Genomic DNA, 20,869 nt, shown 5'->3' with positions numbered 1-20,869 from the left:
TCTGGGAGATGAAGTTTATCATGCATTGAGGGGTCAATTGCTGGACAGCCCTGCTCTGTATTTAGATGTGTGTATATATCTTCATGAGGGAATTGAGAACAAAACAAGCCCCTTCTATGAATTATAGTTTATTTTTGTAAAGTATCAGAGTTCAGCCCCATGGGAATGCACTATGGAACCAAAGAGATTATTATGATTATGTAATAAAAGGCACTAAATCTGTCCAGTGGCAGTAATCCGTATCAACCAATCAGCAGGTAGCATTTACTAGTCACCTGTTTAAATGCAAGAATCTTATTGGTTGTCATAGGTTACTGCTCCTGGGCAAACTTAGTACCTTATATTACATATGGGGGTATGACTCCTAGCTGTGTGGCTGTTGCACTTATCCAGATTCTCTACAGTATTTTCTCATTTGTAAATCAATGAAAATAATATTGCTATTCTATCTTAAATATATAAATAAAATAATACATGAGTCAGACACCTGCCATGGAATGAAGGATAGGAACAAAGGAAATCTGTCCTAAACAGCCAAGCATAATACATGTATATTTTCCTAACAATGATAATAATTAGTGATGGGCGAATTTGTTTCGCTTCACTGAAAAATCTGCGAATTTACCAAAAAATTTGTCCAAATGCATTAAAGTCAATGGGTGTCCAAATATTTTGACAATTTTGACAATTGTGACGCGCGGCAAATATTTTTTTGTTGTGGACGATTTTTCGCTGCAAATCCATGCCTGGTGAATTTATTCGCCCATCACTAATGGGTAAAAATTCTATATTTAGATTTCCCCTTAGTCTTCAAAGAGATAGTGGCCATGAAATAATGGGTCTCATTTGCAAAGGTCCAGGCTTTGCTCTCCAGCCCCTGATATATTAAAGCTCAGGCATGTGGTTCAGCATTGGTGCTTTAGGTCCAGACTGAGGTTGAAAAAATACCCTGGCGTTTCAACACTTGAGGACCAAATAGGCTTCCATGGTGTCAATAAATATTGGTTTTCTGTGGCGTTATTTTAGCTGCCCCTCTGGCATTTGCTACAATGTACAGTTTGCCAGTCCATATATCATGTAGGCCCATAAGCCAAGTAGCCACTTCATCCCTAAATGCCATACGGAGCGGATATATATGTTCATCAGAAAGCCCACTTCTCATTATATCAGTGCTGCCAAATATTGGGTGCTTGGTTCTTCACACCCATTTTTGTTTGCACTTTATACCCTGCCATGCCTTTGTATATGAGGCCAGAGTGTGTAGATCTGTAGAGGGAGGAATTAAAGCACCAGAATATCAGGCAAGGATTTTGAAGTGTTCACTAAATCCACAAGATGGCATTAAAGATCTTTAGAAAATGTTTAAGGATTCATCAAAAGGACAGAAAGTGCAGAAACAAAGAGGTGCACTGAACTTTGAGAAAAAGATTTTGTATTTTGTCATTGTTATTATTAACTTGTATTTTTTATTTATTAAGCATTAACATATTTTGCAGCGCTTTACAATAGGAAGGTGTATGCACTGAACGTACAGACTTCATATATAAATACAACCAGTAGCTCATGCAAGAGATACAGAGGGCCCTGCCCAACACAGACTCAAGTACTCCAATAATTAAGGCTGTAGATTTGGTGAGAATATTAACAGCCAGAGCCAGTCACTGTCACAATCGAGATTACATGAATGTCTGTAGAAGGAAGGTTGGTTAGTGTTAATTATAATATGGGATGAAGGTGGTTTAGGATCATAGAATTGGTTTTAAACATCTTGGATAGTGGGGGAGGAGAAGTGGTTTGGAGCTGGGGTTTGTGAGGCACCCTTGTTCCTGGTGCTGGCAATGAGACCTCATTTAGCCATACACCAAACCAAATGCCAGGCAGATATATTGTCGGGTGGTTTTGCATTACATTTGCACACAGATAACCACATAGCATTGCTGTAAGACCAATTACCAGGTCCATGGAAAGACCCCTCTCCACTCCAGTTCTGATGAGCATCAGGGTACAAACGTCATTTGCATTCCAAGATGTGGCAATTTTGATGTGCACATGATGGCATGGTATCCTGACATTCGGCAACCTTTCCCCGATACCTTAAAAAGCCCAAAAAACAATGGAGAAGTGCTTGATTATAAAGCCTACGGTGTGTCTGGAGCTCCTAACTGTTTGAAGCTTTTTGTTGTGGCCTGTGCCCAGTAGCACCCCCCCTGAAAAAAAATCTTCAGAGGGGCCCAGCGCACTCCGATCCCCATCCTCCCGCCCACTTCCCACCTCCGCCCACATCCCACCATGACCCTGCCCATTCCCCCCAGACCCCACCCACTCTCCACCTCGTGTCTCTGCTTCCCCCCACAGGTAAGAAAGACGCTCGGAAAGAGGTGGTTTCTTCTTAGCTATAGAGGAAACAGACCCGGCAGTCCAGGACCCCCTTTTCCAGCACCCCCCTGCGACTGTGAGGTCTGCTTCCACTACAATTACGCCACTGCCTGTGCCCGACCTTCATTTGTGAACTTTTGCTGCCTGCCTTTGACCCAGACCTGTTGACTATTTTGCTGCCTCCACACTGGCCTCAGACCTCTCCCCACTGCTGTGTTTTCTGTGCCAAAATTTGGGTAAGCCTCCAGCCAGAGCCGGAACTAGGAGTAGGCACAGTAGGCACATGCCTAGGACACAAAGCTGGGGGGCACCTTCTCTGCCTCCTTCTCCTAGTCCGGTCCACCTCTCATCTGGCCTGGCACTGGCCGGCCTGGCCCAGCACTTCCTCCAGTTATAGCATTTGTTAATTTGTCTGATTGATTGTCCCATCCATTCACAGAGAATGTGCAAATAGAATTTTTCATCTGGACAGACTAGCTGCAGTCCACATCACTGCCGGGTGAGCTGTACCCTTTGGATGGTATACATGCCCATTGGAAAAACCACACAACCAAATCTGTATATATATAGGCCAACTCTAGGTTTAAAGGGGAAGTTGTTTTTCATTAACCAAATAGAACACAGAGAACATATTGGTCTTTACATGCATTTATTCCAACAAAATCTGCTTTTGTTTTTGGATGCTTGGAATTTCTTGTGCAGCTGTTGTATCCAGAGCCCTCAGAAACCTGAGACCGGCAGAAAGTCGTAGGCTGAAATTCTCTTTTATAAGGATAAACACCCAGCTAAAGGAAAAAAGTATAATCTGTAACCAGGGTGCTGAGGTTACCAGTAGAGTTATTAAGAGCCAGACCATCCAGCTGTGGAATGAGACCTATTGTTTGTAAACGGAATGTTATTTATGTGCTTGTACCAGTCAAACAAAATGTGCAGAAGTTCAGAACAGAATTAAAGGGGAAGTATAATCTAAAATAGAATAAGGGTCCCCATAGACGCGACGATTATTGTTTGGTGACGAATGATTTCAGCGCAGTCCGACCAATCTGTCAAATTATCGTGCGGTTAGTGGGATTCGAACAATCATACATCTTACGATCTGTCAGAAAATTGATCGGCCAGGTTTAAAAATCTTTGTCGGTCCCAGTGCAATCTATCTATGTTTGCAGGGCCAAGCAGGCAGCTCCCCTTTGTTTTCCTGGCAATATCGCCTGAAATGGTCTTTTTAGTTGATGGACACTGGTAAACGATCATATCGAGATAATCGTGGTCTCACGATAACGATTGGATCTTTTAAAAATCTTTACATCTATGGCCAGCTTAAGGCTAGAAATGCTGTATTTTGTATACTAAACATAAATATGGACTAACTGCACCACAAGCCTAATCAAACAAATGATTTATGTTTTCAAAGTTGTCCACAGGGGGTCACCATCTTGTAACTTTGTTAAACATCTTTGCAAGACCAAGACTGTGCACATGCTCAGTGTGGTCTGGGCTGCTTAGGGATCGTCATAAATGATCAAAACAACACAAGTCAAATAATATCTGCCAGAAGCCGATACAGCAAGACTGATTAATAACCAGAATATACAGACTGCACTGGGTCCTGGGTTGTCATGTAATCTAATGTGGATTTTATAGTTTTTGTATTATTTAATACAGACTTTCTCCAACTCTCCAGAACCAGTGGCTGCAGCAAAATAATCCTCCAAATAGAAACCCAGTTTATCTGTTTAAATCTGGCTCCATGATCTTTGTCCCTGCAGCTGGAGTTGGAAACAGAAAAGGGGATGTAAAGGCAAAAATAAAATCCAATCTACACAATCACCGACTGCTCTACAGGGAAACAAACAAAGCTGCTGTTCATAAGTATGATTGTCAGTTAGGGACCGTCTGACAATTCCTATAGCAATGAAGGGAGAATTTCACTGCATACAGTCAGGTTTCTTATAAAAACTGTACATTTTTTTACTAAAGTATATTGGAGGTAGGTTTCTTTTTCATTAAAGAAAGTAAAAATGGGATATTTTTTTTTTTTTTGCCTTTACATGCCCTTTAAAGGGCACCTTCCAACATTTTTCACCTTACAACATTTTTTTTAGTTCAGTTCGTTTCAGATGGAAAAATGGTAAAAAATAAAAAATGGAAAGTAATTGAAAATAGTCTTTATTTCTGGGGACCAATCTGAAAACAATTGAACTGAAAAAAGTGATTGGACGGTGAACAACCCCTTTAAGAAATAGTCATAAATATGGGGAGCACCATATCCAGCAAACAGCTTCATCCTCCTACAGGGCACACAGACAAATAGCAATAAAACAGTCCACATAGCACTAGATGTCATGTCACTTTTGTTTATCTTTTACAAACATCAACATGGAAATTTATGGAACCCATGTTTTCTACTTGTCGTGGCTTCATTTCTGATGATGTGGAATGAGGCCAAGAAATGCATACGTAAAGCATAGGTTCCATAGCCCATGATTGTTTTTAAGAGTTACATAAAAGTATATTTATACAGTTAAATAAAATTAGTTTATTTCTACACAAGATACGCTGGTTGTTTTTCTTATCATTTACAGTAGGGGGTATATTATCCCTTATAATACATGAGTGATACTCAGAGTTCCCTGTATAACTCAGCCTGCAGCCTTGTGTCTTTATATGGTCACAGAACAACCCCTCAGTGACTTCTAATATCCTTATCATTTACAGTAGGGGGTACATTATCCCTTATAATACATGAGTGATACTCAGAGTTCCCTGTATAACTCAGCCTGCAGCCTTGTGCCTTTATATGGTCACAGAACAACCCCTCAGTGACTTCTAATATCCTTATCATTTACAGTAGGGGGTACATTATCCCTTATAATACATAAGTGATACTCAGAGTTCCCTGTATAACTCAGCCTGCAGCCTTGTGCCTTTATATGGTCACAGAACAACCCCTCAGTGACTTCTAATATCCTTATCATTTACAGTAGGGGGTACATTATCCCTTATAATACATGAGTGATACTCAGAGTTCCCTGTATAACTCAGCCTGCAGCCTTGTGCCTTTATATGGTCACAGAACAACCCCTCAGTGACTTCTAATATCCTTATCATTTACAGTAGGGGGTACATTATACCTTATAATACATGAGTGATACTCAGAGTTCCCTGTATAACTCAGCCTGCAGCCTTGTGTCTTTATATGGTCACAGAACCCCTCAGTGACTTCTAATATCCTTATCATTTACAGTAGGGGGTACATTATCCCTTATAATACATAAGTGATACTCAGAGTTCCCTGTATAACTCAGCCTTGTGCCTTGTGCCTTTAAAGAACAATAAAAGTGTGACTCACCACATGCAGCTACGGGGTTAAATACCATAATTTGCCCCAACAGCTGGAACATGAATTCTCCTGCCCATTCCCAGGCAATGTTATTATTGGGGCTAAAGTGGCTTCTTGTCCAGTGATATCAGTGAGTCTCTGTATGACACGGAACACTGGTAACTTTACCCAAAGGATCAGATTGTGAGCTGTCAGTTTTGTTAGCAAGGGAAATACAGCCGAGCTGTAGCGGGTTTATACTTCTGGCGCCCCAGCTGTTGTGCATTACAGTCAATTGCAATTCCCAACAACTGGAAGACTAACAGATATATAATAAGGAGGGTATAGGAGAGTGAGAGATCACACGGGCACACAGATATACCCTTACTGGATTCACACTTCTGATATATTACAATGAAATAACTTATAGTGGGAAAGTCGCTGGAATTAATGCCCATAGCCCCCTTCCCCCGATTCTAGCAGTTGTAGGCTGTAACAGATGTTTTGTTTCAACCCCCAGCATCCATTGCCAGTTATAGCTATCAGTGGGATGATGGGATTGCTAGATCAATAGCATCTGAAGGGATTCCCCAATCCCCAAGACTATACCATGATGGAAGCAGCAGCAGATTAAACATGATGTACAGAAAGGAACATAATACCCCCAAAGGAAATGATATGGAGATGCAGTTCTCCAGTCTCCAAGCAAGCTGCCATTATTAATATTGATCCAATGTGCAACATTGATATTCAGCTAAAGGGCGAGAGAAAAATTACAAACCTGTAAGAAAGGAATCATTACATTTCTGAAGAAGTTGTAATTTTAAAGGAGACATATAGGATAAATGAAAAAAAAACAGGGACCAGAGAACATCTATAGGGAGCTCCAATAAAGGGGCTATTTTTAAAGATAATTTTAATTTTTAGCACCATGTAAAAGCAACACCATATATTACTTATAATTGCCTACAAAATTATGTTGTTTTTTTTCAATAATCCTATATGTCTCCTTTAGGTTATTTGTAAATGTAATCACTACTGAAATCAGTATCTGTCTGGTTGTATCTATTCTCTGCACTGCTGGTTCTGACTCCTGAAGTAATGTTGCAAGCCAACTGAATAAAACCTAGATGAATTCGGATTGGCCCAGCCCTAAGAATTCTGATTCCTGTTACATTGTTTTACTCAGACCAAGAGAATAGAAAGGGACTTTCAATAGCATTATAGTGCCATATCAATATGCTGGCACTTTATTAGGGATGCACCGAATCTAGGATTTGGCCTTTTTCAGCAAGATTCGGATTTGGCCAAATCCTTGTGTTTAGCCGAACCGAATCTGAATCCTAATTTGCATATGCAAATTAGGGGCGGAAAGGGAAGGTAGGAAACAGGAAAGTAAAATAATATTCCCTTCCTGGCACTAATTTGTATATGCAAATTAGGATTCCGGTTCAGTTCAGTATTCCGACGAATCATTCACAAAGTATTCGGGATTCGGCCAAATCCAAAATAATGGATTGAGTGAACCCCTACTAGGGTTGCCACCTGGCCGGTATTTTACTTGCCTGGCGGGTAAAAATGATGGCTGATCCCAATGTAATTAATAGGGAAAAAAGATAAATATATAGGAAGGCTGGTATTTTTTTTCCAGAAAAGTTGGCAACCCTAATCCCTATCCTTTATCACTACATGTTAATATTAATAATAATTACATCTACAAATAACTTTAAAGCAATTGCAAATGTTTAATGAATAGCTCTATTAAAAACAAAACACTTTGCTCTAAACAGGACAAACAGAGCAAATAGAAACTTCCTGGTTTTGGGAGCAATAGTGCTGGGAGGAGAAGACGGTAGTTATCAGATAGTTATCAGATTATAAGTGCACAGGTAAACCTCCCCCACAATGGACTTTTGCCAAAACCATATAACAACAAAAGGGGCAATAGAGGGGGTTGTTTATACAGAGTCCATCACCTCTAGTTAAAGTAACACCACCAATTACAGTAGGAGAATCTGTGATTCTGCTTCCTTTCCCAGCCACGATGAGAAACCTGCATTTGCATAAATACCCGCACGTACAAGACATTGAGTGACACACATGCACATTTCTAGCCTGGGCACTCACTTTTTTGTGATACGTGTCCTGAGACTGGGTTCCCGAATGGGGCTATTCTTGAAAAAATATTCTCCTTTCAAGAAGACCCTGGGGCCCCCCTGTTCTCCGGGCCCCCTGCGACTGCGGGGTCAGCTTCCTCTATAGTTACGCCACTGGATACAACTATAAAGCTTTGGTTGAAATAAAGCAATTGGCATCATCCAATGGCATTCAGCTGTAGAAAATACAGGCGGAGTTTAACTAGAAATAATGAATGAATTATTAAATGAATGAATGGTCAGTTCTTTTTCAGTGCTAGAAAATGTGAGAAAGCAAGTCAATCTCGAGTGTGGTTTCTCCTGTGAATTATTAGACTTGATGGATCACTGTGTGTGTTCTCTGGTGTGCCACAAGATGTGAGTTACGGGTGTAGGTGCTGCCACACTCTGTGCACACATAAGGCCTCTCCCCGGTGTGGGTTCTCTGGTGCATGACCAGCAGTGAAATGTGAGTGAAGCTTTTACCGCACTCTTGGCAGCCATGTGGTCTTTTCACCTTATGGTTCTTTTGGTGCCTGGCAAAGGTCAGGTGATTACTGAAACTCTTCCCACAATCTGCGCAAATATACAGCATGTCCTCAGTGTGGAGAACCTGGTGGCTTACCAGCTGAGTCTTACTCTTGAAGCCTTTCCCACATTCTCCACAGACATAAGGTTTCTCTCCGGTGTGAATCCTTTTGTGTATCACCAGACGTGAGCTATGGGCAAAGGCTTTTCCACATTCTGAGCAACTGTAAGGTCTTTCTCCCGTGTGGCTTCTTTGGTGCAAAACAAGATGGGTCCTTTGGATAAAACTCTTGCCACAGTCAGTACACATATATGGTCTTTGCCCTGTGTGGGTCCTCTTGTGAGTTATAAGATTGGAACTCTGGGTGAAACTTTTCCCGCAGTCGGTGCACACGTAGGGCCTCTCTCCTGTGTGGCTTCTCTGGTGAATTGTCAACCTAAAACTATCAGAAAAGGACTTCCCGCAGTCATGACAGAAATATTGTTTTCTGGAAGTTGGGGTTCTGAGCCGTAGAGTGCAAGCTGAGCGTTTAGAGGTTTCGATTGGATCATCATTTACATAATTCCTAGGCACGCACTCTCGCAGATCATACTCAGGTATGGTTGTTGCTTCTACAGTAAAAGCAATAGGACATATTCTCCAAGGGTTCCTCTGTTTTCTGTGGCCACAAGATTTGCTTTCCACTCCTCTATGATAAAGATGTGTATCTTCATTCATTGTCCAGCTCTACTCAAGGCCTTTCACTGTATGGAGCTACTTGGTTCTTAGACACTCTGACAAGGAAATGTCAAAGAAGAAGTTTTTGAATGAACCAATTGACTCAGCAGTACACATTCTAGATATTTGTTTGGATACAACCTTAATCCACTTGTAAAATGGTGACACATGGGCACGAATGACAAACCCACCCCATAAAAAAAGTGCAAACTGCTTTTTCTGTCTGTGCATCTAAGAGGAATTTAAGAAGAGCAGTTGCTCCTCACAAGATGAGCCAATAAGCTGCTGAGCTGTGTATAGGGGCACCCCAATGTGTCTGCCTGTCCGATATCTGGTCAAAAATCTGCAGATGCCAATCGGAGTGTCTTGAAAATCCCATCGGATGAGGATCATATTGGTGCATTGATTAAGGCCTCATCCAATGGGCTTCTATGTTTGTGTGTGGGTTAGGTTTCCTCCTCAAATACAGAATAATATTATGAATATGTATATAACAATAGGGTATATATTTCCTGTGTGCAAATTTTCCTAAGTGTGAGTGTGCAGGAGAACTCCCGGTGAGCCCAGGTGTCAGTGGGCCCTTTTGCTTCTAACTATGTGGCCAATTTCATGGTCATTCCTTATTTCTTAATTGGAAAAAATGCTTAATAATGGAAGAATAGACTAAGTAAATATATAGACTAGGAGATTAAAGAGGATGAGTGAGGAGAGGATAAATAACAGTTTGGAAAGTGGGCCCACAGTCTAAGATGGAAGTCCTGTGTGGGCGGAGTTATAATATGCCTGTAAATATTTAATATAATACAAATCTGTTAAGAAATAAGTGCAATTTTCAGCAGGAATGACAATTAATGGGGTTGTTCACCTTCCAACACTTTTTTCAGTTCAGTTGGTATCAGATAGTTTACAGGACATAAAGGCTTCTTCTATGTGTGACTTTTTTTTAATATTGAATAGGGATGGGCGAATTTGACCCGTTTCGATTCGCCAAAAATTTGCCTCCGGCGAAATGTCGCAGACGCCCATTACAGTCTATGGGCGGCGAAATTGTTTTGACGTGCGTCTATTAATTTTGACTCACAACACCATACAAGTCTATGGGTGTAATTTTTTTGGCAAAACAAGACGAAAAAATTCACCCATCCCTAATATTGAAGTGTAACGTGTCATTTCTCACCTTCTGAAGCAGCTCCTGTAAACTGTTCAAAATTGATACATTTAGTTGATATATTTCTTATATTTGTCCCTACTGAGCAGAATCTCTGAGTTTCGTTACAGGCAGCTGTTGGAATTGATACAATAGTTGCTAATACTCCAGAGATGATGCTGAGAAATGGATCAACTAAATGTTGCAAAATTGTAACAGTTTAGAGTCTGCACCTGAATTACTGAGCTGCCAGACTCAAACACCAGAGACAGGAACATTCAACTTTAAACTTAGATTTTGGGGAAAATTGTAAAAAATAAAAAAATGGAAAGTAATTGAAAAAAGTTTTTATTTTTGGCAAACAATCTGAAAAGTGTTTGGAAGGTGGAAAGATCCATTATCCAGAAAACCTCAGGTTCCAAGCATTCTGGATAACAGATCCCATACCTGTACTAGGATTCTCGCAATAGCTGTATAAATGGCAGGTTCCTCTATCTAATGACAGAACTGATGATTGGAAGACACTGCTTTAAAGGGGTTGCTCACCATTAAATAATGTTTAGTATGATGTAAAGAGTGATAGTCTGAGACAATTTGCAGTTGGTATTCATTGTGGTTTTTGTGTTATTTAGCTTTTTATACCACCACTTTCCGGTTTGCAATTTCAGACATGTGTTTGGTAGGGTCCAAATTCCCCTAGTACCAATGCATTGCTTTGTACAAGAGACTGGGATATGAATAGGAGAGGCCTGAATAGAAGGAGGAGTAATACGATGTAGCAATAAAAATGCAGGTTTAGCTTTACAGAGCATTTGTTTTTAGATGGGGTCAGTTGAAAGATTGTAAGAGTCTGAAGAAGTAGGCAAATAAGTAAAAAACTATAACAAAAGGGCAATTGAAAAGTTGCTTAAAATAAGCCATTCTATAACATATATAAAAGTTAACTTAAAAGTGAACCGCCCTTTTAACTCAGCTTTAAGCAGCAGATGAGCTTTATATATGAAATAAAAACAGACATGAAAGTGCTGTGTGTGTGTATGGATGGCACAGAGTATTAAAGGCTTCCAGTGCATAAATAAATGGAATGTTGTGTACAAGTCAGAGCTGTATATACACAGTGTAGCCACTTGGGCACATCAGCAGCGGCAGAAATACACACAATGACATATACTTACACAGCTCACAGTCTATACAGATGTCCACAGACAAAGGGGCTGGGCGTGTACCCCAAACATCATCTGCCTTGTCATTGGCTGCAGTGTGTAATGCGGCAGGGCATGCTGGGAGTTTTAGTTCATTTGGACCCTACAACATTGCCCAATATGTTCACTTAGAACTACAAATCCCAACAGGCTGATGGAGCCCTACTGCTTTTAAACCTCAGAATAATACTCCTATCATAGAAATCCGCACATAAACCTCAGCGTGGTATACTTCCCCTTTCTATAAGCCGTACTGTCATTTGTAAAACAGATCTCTGTGATCTAATTCAGGGTTTCAGGATATAATATTGCCCTGTGTTATCCTGCTCATACTCACTGTCACTGAAGGGTTAACATGACCGCTGAGCTCAGGAATAAGAGGAACAAGTACAGGGAAAGGTACTGGAGACAATGTTTTGCTTTCTGAACCCAATCAGCGCTGGAATGTCAGCAGAGAGGATTATGGGTATGCAGAACAAAGAAACAGTTTAATTGATTGTTACAGAATATTTTCATAATGTATTGAATTTGTCATCCTACCTATTAATCCCTTTCAGTGCCACAAAACTCAAAAATTTTTAGTTTTTTTTACTATAAAATCCAATTTTTTGTAGGAAAAAAACCCCTCAAATTTTTCATTATTTATTATACCCCGAGAATGGAAAAACGCAGAATCCAAAAATCTGGCATCTCAAAGCTGCCGAGGTTGTGTATAAGTCAATGGGAGAGGTCCCTATCCTATTTGGAAGTTTCTGTGGTCTGCGCTGGAATTAGCCTGAAAATCCAACTATTTCCGGCAAAAATCCTAAAAATTTGAACTTTTTGGGAAAAAGCCTGAAAAAATTGAAAGATTCGGGAAAGAAATCAGGAAAAATCATACGATTCGGGTTTTTGCTTGATTTTATAGTTTTTCCCCCCGATCCAATTACATTGTGCTTTTTAAATAATAAATAAGGTCAAATCGTGGATTCTAATTTGGTTGGACTTTTTAAAAATAAAATATCAGAAACATTTGTATTTTGATTTATAACCCCCCAAGTCTTGTGGTGTTTTCTGCCGACTCGTGACTTGTAGATTTCACAAAGCTACATTTGTACACCACTGAAGCACAACATCTGAAACCACCATACTTTACATTGCAAGACAAAAAATGCTGATAACATAAAGCCATGTATTTTGTAAAGTACATAATCTGAATAACTACATAACAGCTAAATATATACATGGGACTTGTTACCCAGAATGCTCGGGACCTGGGATTCTCTGGATAAGGGGTCTTTCCATAATTTGGCTTTCCATACTTTACGTTTACTAGGAAACCATTAATGGGATGGTTCACCTTTAAGTTAACTTTTAGGGGCCCATTTACTTAGCTCGAGTGAAGGAATAGAATAAAAAAAAACTTCGAATTTCAAATGATTTTTTTGGCTACTTCGACCATCAAATTGGCTACTTCAACCTTCGACTTCTATTTGCGGTAAATCCTTCGACTTCGATATTCAAAGTCGAAGGATTTACATTCGGCAGTCCAATATTAATTAACCCTCGATATTCAACCCTATGTAAATCTGCCCCTTAGTATGTGATAAAATAGCCAATTCGAAGCAGCTTTTCCATTTGTCTTCATTATTTATTTTTTACCATTTCTGAATTATTTGCCTTTTTCTTCAGAAGCTTTCAAATGGGGGTCATGGACCCCACCTACAAAACAAATGCTCTGTAAGGCTACACATGTATTGTTATTGCTACTTTTTATTCCTCATCTTTCTATACAGGCCTCAAATCAATGCATGGTTGTTAGGGTAATTCGCCCCTAGCAACTAGATTGCTGAAATTACAAACTGCAGAGCTGCTGAATAAAAAGCAATTTCTCAAAAACCACAAATAATAAAAAATGAAGACCAATTGCAAATTGTCTCAGAATATCACTTTCTACATCATACTAACAGTTAATTAAACTGACACTTCAAACACTTTTTTCAGTTCAGTTGTGTGTCATATAGTTCACCAGAAACAAAGACTTTTTTCATTGACTTTCTATTTGTGACCGTTTTTCTAATACTGATTTACTGAAGTGTAACGTTTAATTTTTCACCTTTAAATTGATACATTTATTTGATACATTTGTCATCTTTAGTCCTACAGAGCTGAATCCCTGAGTTTTTAGAAATGAACTGTTAGAACTGGTACAAGTCATCGGGGCAAATTTACTAAAGGGCAAAGTGACTAATGTGAGCGAAACTTCGCCAGCGTGACGTCATTTTGGTTCTTCGCCGATTTACTAATGGTCACTGGCATTCCTTCGATAGCAAAGGAGATAGACTCTAGCGGTACTTCGCTCCCTAACACCTGGCGAATTTGCGCTCTGGCAAATGGACGTAACTACGCAAATTCACTAAGATGCGGATTTTACTGAACGTTACCTCTTGCACCAGACTTGCAATACATAGGACTTCCTAAATTTTTTTAGGGTGATAGGCTGAAAAAGAGCGTCAATTTTTTTTGGGGTAACCGGTTTCCCCCCTACATTTCCTAACATATGACACATAAACAATACACTGGGCTCATGTGTAGGGCAATATAACAACTCTATTTTATTCTATTAAGGTTCCCTGGGCTTGTGTAATGTAATGTATGTGCTGCAGCATATACGTCCATTCAACTTTAACTTCCCACCATATGCAAATTAGGCGCTAGCGAAACTTCGCCAGCATTTGCCACCTTGGACACAACTTTGGATTTTCGTGAATTAGCGCTGTCCTGAATCTACGCTACGAAGTGTTGCACTGTGAGCGAAGCCGTCGCTGGTGAATTTTTGGAGGTTAGTGAATTTGCCCCATAGTGTGTGAAATGTTTGCCACTGCATTTGTTTGATAAACAAGCTGTACTTATTTGTTCTTCATGCTCTTTGCTGCTGTACAACTCATGCTCATAATCAGACAAAATTTACATTGTGTAAAATTCCACTACAAGTATCAACCTGTATCTATGTTCAAAGGAAATAGTCTACATTGTTTCTCAAGCTCTTCCATTACAAATCATCATGGTATTGACAGACACTTACTGAATCGTCATCGATACTGAGGTCTCATTACAAGCACAAGTACAAAGTGCACAAAATTGTATATATTCAAGTTCTGATTCTTTTTTAACCACATTGCTGTACCCCAGATTCAGCATAATATCAGGGACTGTGAATTGTGGGGTGATTTTAACTATGGATTCTGATTTCACTTTGGCAAATTGCAAGCAAGTTGCGTTCACAATTTTGTTTTGCTAATTGCGAATTTATTTCACATTTATGCAAGTGGCGCTGAAAATGACATCAGCATACTGTATCCTTGTATGTAAATAATCAGAGCCAGGGTTAGACTGGGCTGGCAGGACCAGGGCAGCCATCAGGGGGCACAGGCAGGCCTGGACTGGGAGTCAAACTAGGCCCTGTCATTCCAAGTACACAGAGGCTCAAACAGCCTCCCATCAGCCCACTATATGGTAACTTTCTATGGAGCCGTACAGCAGCTCCTCTGGCATTTGCCAGAACCCACAGATTGCCAGTCCGGGCCTGGGCACAGGGGGTACAGATGTACCGGGCCTAGGCCAGGACTGTATTTAGGTCCAATCCGGGTCGGACCGGGGGGCCCATGCGGCACGCATGCGTGAACAGCGTCGCGCGACTAGCATGCATTAACGGCGCTGCACAGAGCCGCAACTTGTTCTTTTGTTAGGGCCAGCAATCGGGAGAGGTGTGGGCTGTGGCCCACCGGGTTGTTTCCCGGTGTCCCGGCGGCCCAGTCCGACCCTGGGTCCGATGCTGCCTTAGTGTCGTGACGTCATGTGAATGGATGCCGCTGAAGTGACGTCACTCCGCCAACCAGCCAGCCCGCTACCCCTCGCCCCCCCAGTTCTTTCACCGGATTTCCTACAGAAATCCATGGAAGAGGCTGGGCAATTCTTTTTTTTAGATTTAAAAAATATATTTATAGGGCCACCCCCCAAAACCTGCTGCCCTAGGCACAGGCCCTTAATATAAATATGGCCCTGGCCTAGGCCTAAAAAAAAAAAGCTGGCTGTGCTGCTTTTTCAGAATTAGCCGAGCCCCCTCGACAGAGCACAAGCTGAACCCAAAGTCTCAAAGTACGGATGTACCGAGGTCCCGAAAACCTGAAGACACAAAAAGAACTGAGGCCACAAAATTAAACCGAAGAAGCTGTCATCCCAAGGACAAGGAAGACAAGGAAGAACCTAGGTAACTTCCACTGAACATCAATGTGGGTTTTAAAAAAAAAAATATTAAACCGCTGGCCACCAATGTATTATTTTAATATTCTATTGCACTCTGGCCACCAATGTTTATTTAAAATATTTGATGGGACCCCTGGCCACCAGTTTTTTTTAAATTTTGTATGGGGGCCATGGCGCCCCTGATCACCTATGTTTTTTGTAGGGTGGGGGGGCTGACCACCAATGTATTTTTTACCTTGACCCTGGCCACCAATTTTTTTTTATTTGTAGGGGGGACCCTGGCCACCAATGGGTTTTTAGTGAACATGTTTGTGTGGCTTTTTTACTGTGGTATGGGGGTGTGCAGGATCTAGGTTGGGGGCTGTGGCAGTGGGCAGGGCCAAGAATTTTTTGTCAAACGGGCTTGGTGATTTCATATGTCAGCCATGGGCACGACACAAGGTAAAAACCCAACTGGGCCCCACTGACCCATACCCACACCCATCTACTGTCTGCACGGCATGCACTAGCCCCTGATATTTCCCTCCCCCCGGGGCCTGATCCATGGCCACAACACATGGGGTGCCTGGAGTGGGGGGTTTGCAGCTGGGTGCAGGGGGCCTGGAGTAGGGTTTTGAATGGGGCAGGGGGGCCTGAAAGGTAGTTGGGATCCCTGTGGTGGAAGCCCTGGTGGGCCTCAGATCCTCCAGTCCAACGATAATCAAAGTAGCCTGAAGGGGAGCACTGGGACTTGCCACAAGTGGTAAGGAGCATGTATAATTACAAGTACCTTTTTGATTAGCATCAGTGCATATTCAGTTTTGCATCTATATGTTTGCTTAGCAATTCACTCATTTGTAAATGAGCCTTAAAGGAGTTGTTCACCTTTCAGATAACTTTTAGTATGATGTAGAGAGTGATATTCTGAGACAATTTGCAATTGGATTTCATTTTTTATTATTTGAGGTTTTTGAGTTATTTATCTCTTTATTCAGCTTGCATTTTTTATTTTTTTTAAGAAAAGGGACTCCAATGTATTGAAAAAGTTGCTGCAAAAAACGAAGTCACAGTGGACTGTAAAAAGTCACCATGAAAAAGCGCCTGTTGACTTCAATGCATGTTGTAATTTTTGGCATTTCGCTGTTTTTTTTCACGGAAAAAAAAAATTGACTTGCATTGATTTTAATGCGTTTCACAAAATTTTCACAGTTTCACAAATTTTTTCAAGGTTTCGCAAATTTTTTTTGGCAAAGTGAACTGAGACAGATTAGCCCATCACTAATCCTTATATTAGATAGTGGGGGGGGGGGCACTATCCCCTACACATGTTATGACACAGCCTCTGGACTGAATTTCAACCTGCTGAAAAACACTGGCAGAGAATCAGCCGCCATCCAAAAATTATTCTCTTACCTCACCATGGTTTCAGGTGCAGGCAATGAATGGGGCTAATTGCTGCCTAGGGGCTGATTCTCTGCCTGTGTTTTTCAGCAGGTTGTGTTTCAGTCCAGTGGGGCATTAGCCTTCTTGACTGCATTTATCAAACAGTTTGTATGGCTGCCCTCAGGCACACTCTCCGGAATGGCTCAGCAATGATAATCCATTTTACTGACTTTACTTACAGCAACCACAATGGGTGGGAAGGGCAAAAACAAGAGTCCGCTGCACTCAACCCATTATCAATATATTTAAGACATAGACATTTTGTGCATACTGCTACTGAAAAATGCCTTACGCTTTAAACAAAACAGGGATTGTTTGTCCCTATATTGCAATATATTTAAGCTGGCCAACTATGTCAAAGTCATCCCATATCTGGCCAGTCCTACGCTTAATTTTCATCTGATTCATTAAGAATTCTATGGGTGGGAAGGGGATATGTTCCAGACTCAAAAATCTAAAACCAGAACTACTCTTGGGATTTAAAGTTCTGACCATTCCTGGTTCCAGTGGAGTAACTATAGAGGAAGCAGACCCCGCAGTGACAGGGGCGTCTGGGGGAACAGGGGGTCTGGACTGTGGGGTCTGCTTTCTCTATAGCTAATAGAAAAAACCCTCCTCCCCAAGCGGAGTTGGGGCGGGGAGTGGGCAGGCAAAGATGGGACATGGGCAGGGTGGAGGCAGGACAGGAAGTGGGCGGGAGGATGGGGATCAGAGAGCAAAAAAAAATTTTTGCTGGGGGGGCCCATGGCACTCTAGTTATGCCACTGCCTGGTTCCATGCCAGTAGTCACACCTCCCACAATGGCACAGCAGAATTATTCTTGGTGCATACCTGACTCCCCACCTTTGGGCACACCTATCTCAGTGTCTGGGCACTAGAATCTGTCTGCTATACCTGCTGGCATGGGTGAGAGAATAACAGACGGCTGCTGATAGGGTCACATTGGGTGTTTGAGTGAGGATGGCATTAAAAAGTAATCCTTTAACAGAGATGACATTATAAAATGGCTTCTAACTGATGTGTGCCTTTGATGTTTGTTTGTCAGACAGCTTCATGCTGCCTAGAGGGACAGGATAATCAGAATGCACAGCAGGCCCCGCTCCAAAGAAACTACAGGTCTCTTTAAATAACAGCCGATCCAGCTAGCGGATCCACTTGTTCTCATTTAACTCTGTGGGGCTGATTATTAACACATAGATGCTGAAAGCCTACATACAATACATATGAGTTTTGCCTACACAGTGAGATATATATCTGTTGCACTCTGATGCCGGAGAGTGACAAATATTAGGGTTTGTTTAATTATTGTGAGGGCAGAAACAAATGCTATTTGTTTTCCGAAGACGCCTAAAGTTTCCTCGTGAGGCAACTTCGGGCGACTTTGGAAAACGAACGGCGCTCAGAGTGCCATCCAGCTGGCGATTTACATTCTAGCGGGCGGGAAGGCTGTTCGGGGAGAGGTGATTTGTCGCTGGGGGAATAAATCCCCCTAATCTCCACGTGTGTCTCTGCCCTAAGAATCCTTTAATTTTAATAAAGAGCAGCATAACTTGCTGGTGCTATACAAATAAATTATTATTGTATAAGACTACTAAAAGTTACCCATCCACAAAGGCTCCAGGCTCTCCTATCCGAGCCCACAACTTGCTTAATCCATAGCTGAACTGTAGCTCCCAGAACTGTCTATAGCGCAAGCTCTCCGAATTAAGTTGCTTCAGAGCCTCCTGGTCTAGCTCCCAGGCACGGGGCTGCCACACACAAGCCTCAGAGGCCTCCTGCCTCTACATCTTTGCTGGTAAAATCACTCCGTCCTCAGTGAAGTAGTATCAGGGGCGTAACTACAGAGGAAGCAGACCCTGCGGCTGCAGGGGGGCCCAGGAGGTACAGGGGGGCCCATGAGGCTCTCATTGATGAGCAATTTGAACATATATTAAAACAGGACAAACACTGGATATGTTGGGGGCCCTAAAATGAATTTGCTGTGGGGCCCAGCAACATCTAGTTACGCCACTGAGTAGTATCCAACAGTAAGACAGTAAGATCAGTAATCAGTAAGGGCTGTGTGAGCACATGGCTCTCCTATCTCCTATCAAGTGGTGCAGCAGCAACACCTAGTGACATCCTCTGGTATCAGCCATGCTGCACAGACACAAGGGCTCCTGCCCCTGCCAGAAACTTAGGAGAACCCATAGCTCAAGTTCAAACAGGGGATTTCCACACCATGTGGTTTAGACCATAGGGAATTAACCTTACGGGTCCCTACACTTGCAAACTTAATCCAGGCGATTTTTAGCACTGGGTAAGTCCAGAAATATCCCGGAAGGCATTGTATGCCCTATAGTGACATATAAACAACACTGATTTGCCATTTTTATCAATAAAAAAACTTGAAAAAATCAGATCGAGAAAAAAACATGACTTTTTCGGATTGTTGCTCAAAAAACTAGAATTTTTCAACTTTGACGCCCGAAGACGACGAAAAATTTCACACCCGAAAACCAGAAAAAAAACACAACTTTTTCTGAATGAAAAACTCAATTTTTTTTGATGCCTGAAAACCGCAAGAAAAATTTGAGTTTGACACCCAAAACCCATTAAAACTGCCATTGACTTTTTAATGAACTCGGCAGGAGTATTTTCTGATTCGGACTTGGAACAGATTCAGGGCATAATAAATCAAGAACAAATCAGGTATTTCCCCCCCCCCCCCGCAACGTTTTCAGCGTGTCATAAATTCTAGGAGAAAAAATGTATTAGCAAGAGGAAGTGAAAAGCAGCATTGCATGATAAAAAAAAGGTAAATATGGCAATATTATAAAATATAATATACGACAATGTCCCTGTAAATGACCTCTACATTGGCGGCTTGATCATAACAGATTAGAAGAGAGAGCGCAATAAAAGAGACCACCAAACAAACAGCCCCCACAGCTTGTAGAAAGGCTTTTCCTTGTCCCGCAGAGCTGATGCTGTAAAAAGGGAGGGGCGGCTCAGCAGATTTTGTCTCTTCACACCAGGGCGCTGGACATGGACATGGGCCATTAAATACTACCACATGTTCCAGCTAGTCAGACCCTTGCAGTGAGGTTTGCACTGAGCTTATCACGTCAATCCTTCGTGCACTGAATATTTATTTTACCCCTCAATAATGAGGAAAGAGCAAGCAGAGACCAGCACATATACTTGTTACTGCTAATTCCTTTCAGCCATCAGAAAACACAGAGCCCCATACTAGTAAATGGCCGACTGATCACTTGCAACTAGGGTTGCCACCTTTTGGCATTTACTTTACCGACAACGGGGATGAGTTGTGGGGGATGGATCCAGGGAATAAAAGATGGGGAAATAAAACAAACAGGGTGGACCCATGATGTTAGCATCACTATTGGAGGGAATTTAGTGAGTAGAACATGAAGTGGGGGAACTTAGAGAAGGGGATTAGGGGAGGGAGGTCAGAGTTGTGCCGCAAATGGATGAGTACTTATTATAAATATACCCGAAAGTACATTGTCAGTAAATTTGTTATACCATCCCCAGCCTTGATTGGTATTTTCCTAGCTGGTAAAACTTGGAAGCTTGGGCAGAGGGCTCTGCCGACAATTGGAATAGAGCCTCATGGATGTATGGCACATACCTGATTCACCCAGTCACTCCATCCATGATCCACCAAACCCACCAATCTCACAGAAGCCTGACCCCTTTATGACCAATTAATTGCCCTTTTCCATCTCCAGGGGGCCATTTCTGTCCCCTTACGAGAGAGAGAGAGAGAGAGAG

General features: G+C 41.7%; 1 protein-coding gene across 1 annotated transcript; it reads right to left on the bottom strand.

Annotated features, from left to right (window-relative positions):
* Positions 1–7,826: 7,826 nt before the first annotated feature.
* On the bottom strand, positions 7,827–9,078 carry LOC108705160 (zinc finger protein 2). The gene has a single exon (XM_018241967.2). The coding sequence runs from the start codon at positions 9,074–9,076 to the stop codon at positions 8,162–8,164; it is 915 nt and encodes a 304-aa protein (XP_018097456.1). The 5' UTR covers positions 9,077–9,078; the 3' UTR covers positions 7,827–8,161.
* Between the last annotated feature and the right edge of the window lie 11,791 nt (positions 9,079–20,869).

This window comes from Xenopus laevis, chromosome 3S, assembly GCF_017654675.1.
Source record: "Xenopus laevis strain J_2021 chromosome 3S, Xenopus_laevis_v10.1, whole genome shotgun sequence".
NCBI lineage: Eukaryota > Metazoa > Chordata > Amphibia > Anura > Pipidae > Xenopus > Xenopus laevis.
The sequence above is the reverse complement of the archived record's forward strand: the minus strand, read 5'-3'. Positions and strand labels throughout refer to the sequence as shown.

Excerpts from the sequence above, each read along its gene's own strand:
- LOC108705160 (XM_018241967.2), bottom strand. The coding sequence starts at position 9,076 with ATGAATGAAGATACACATCTTTATCATAGAGGAGTGGAAAGCAAATCT.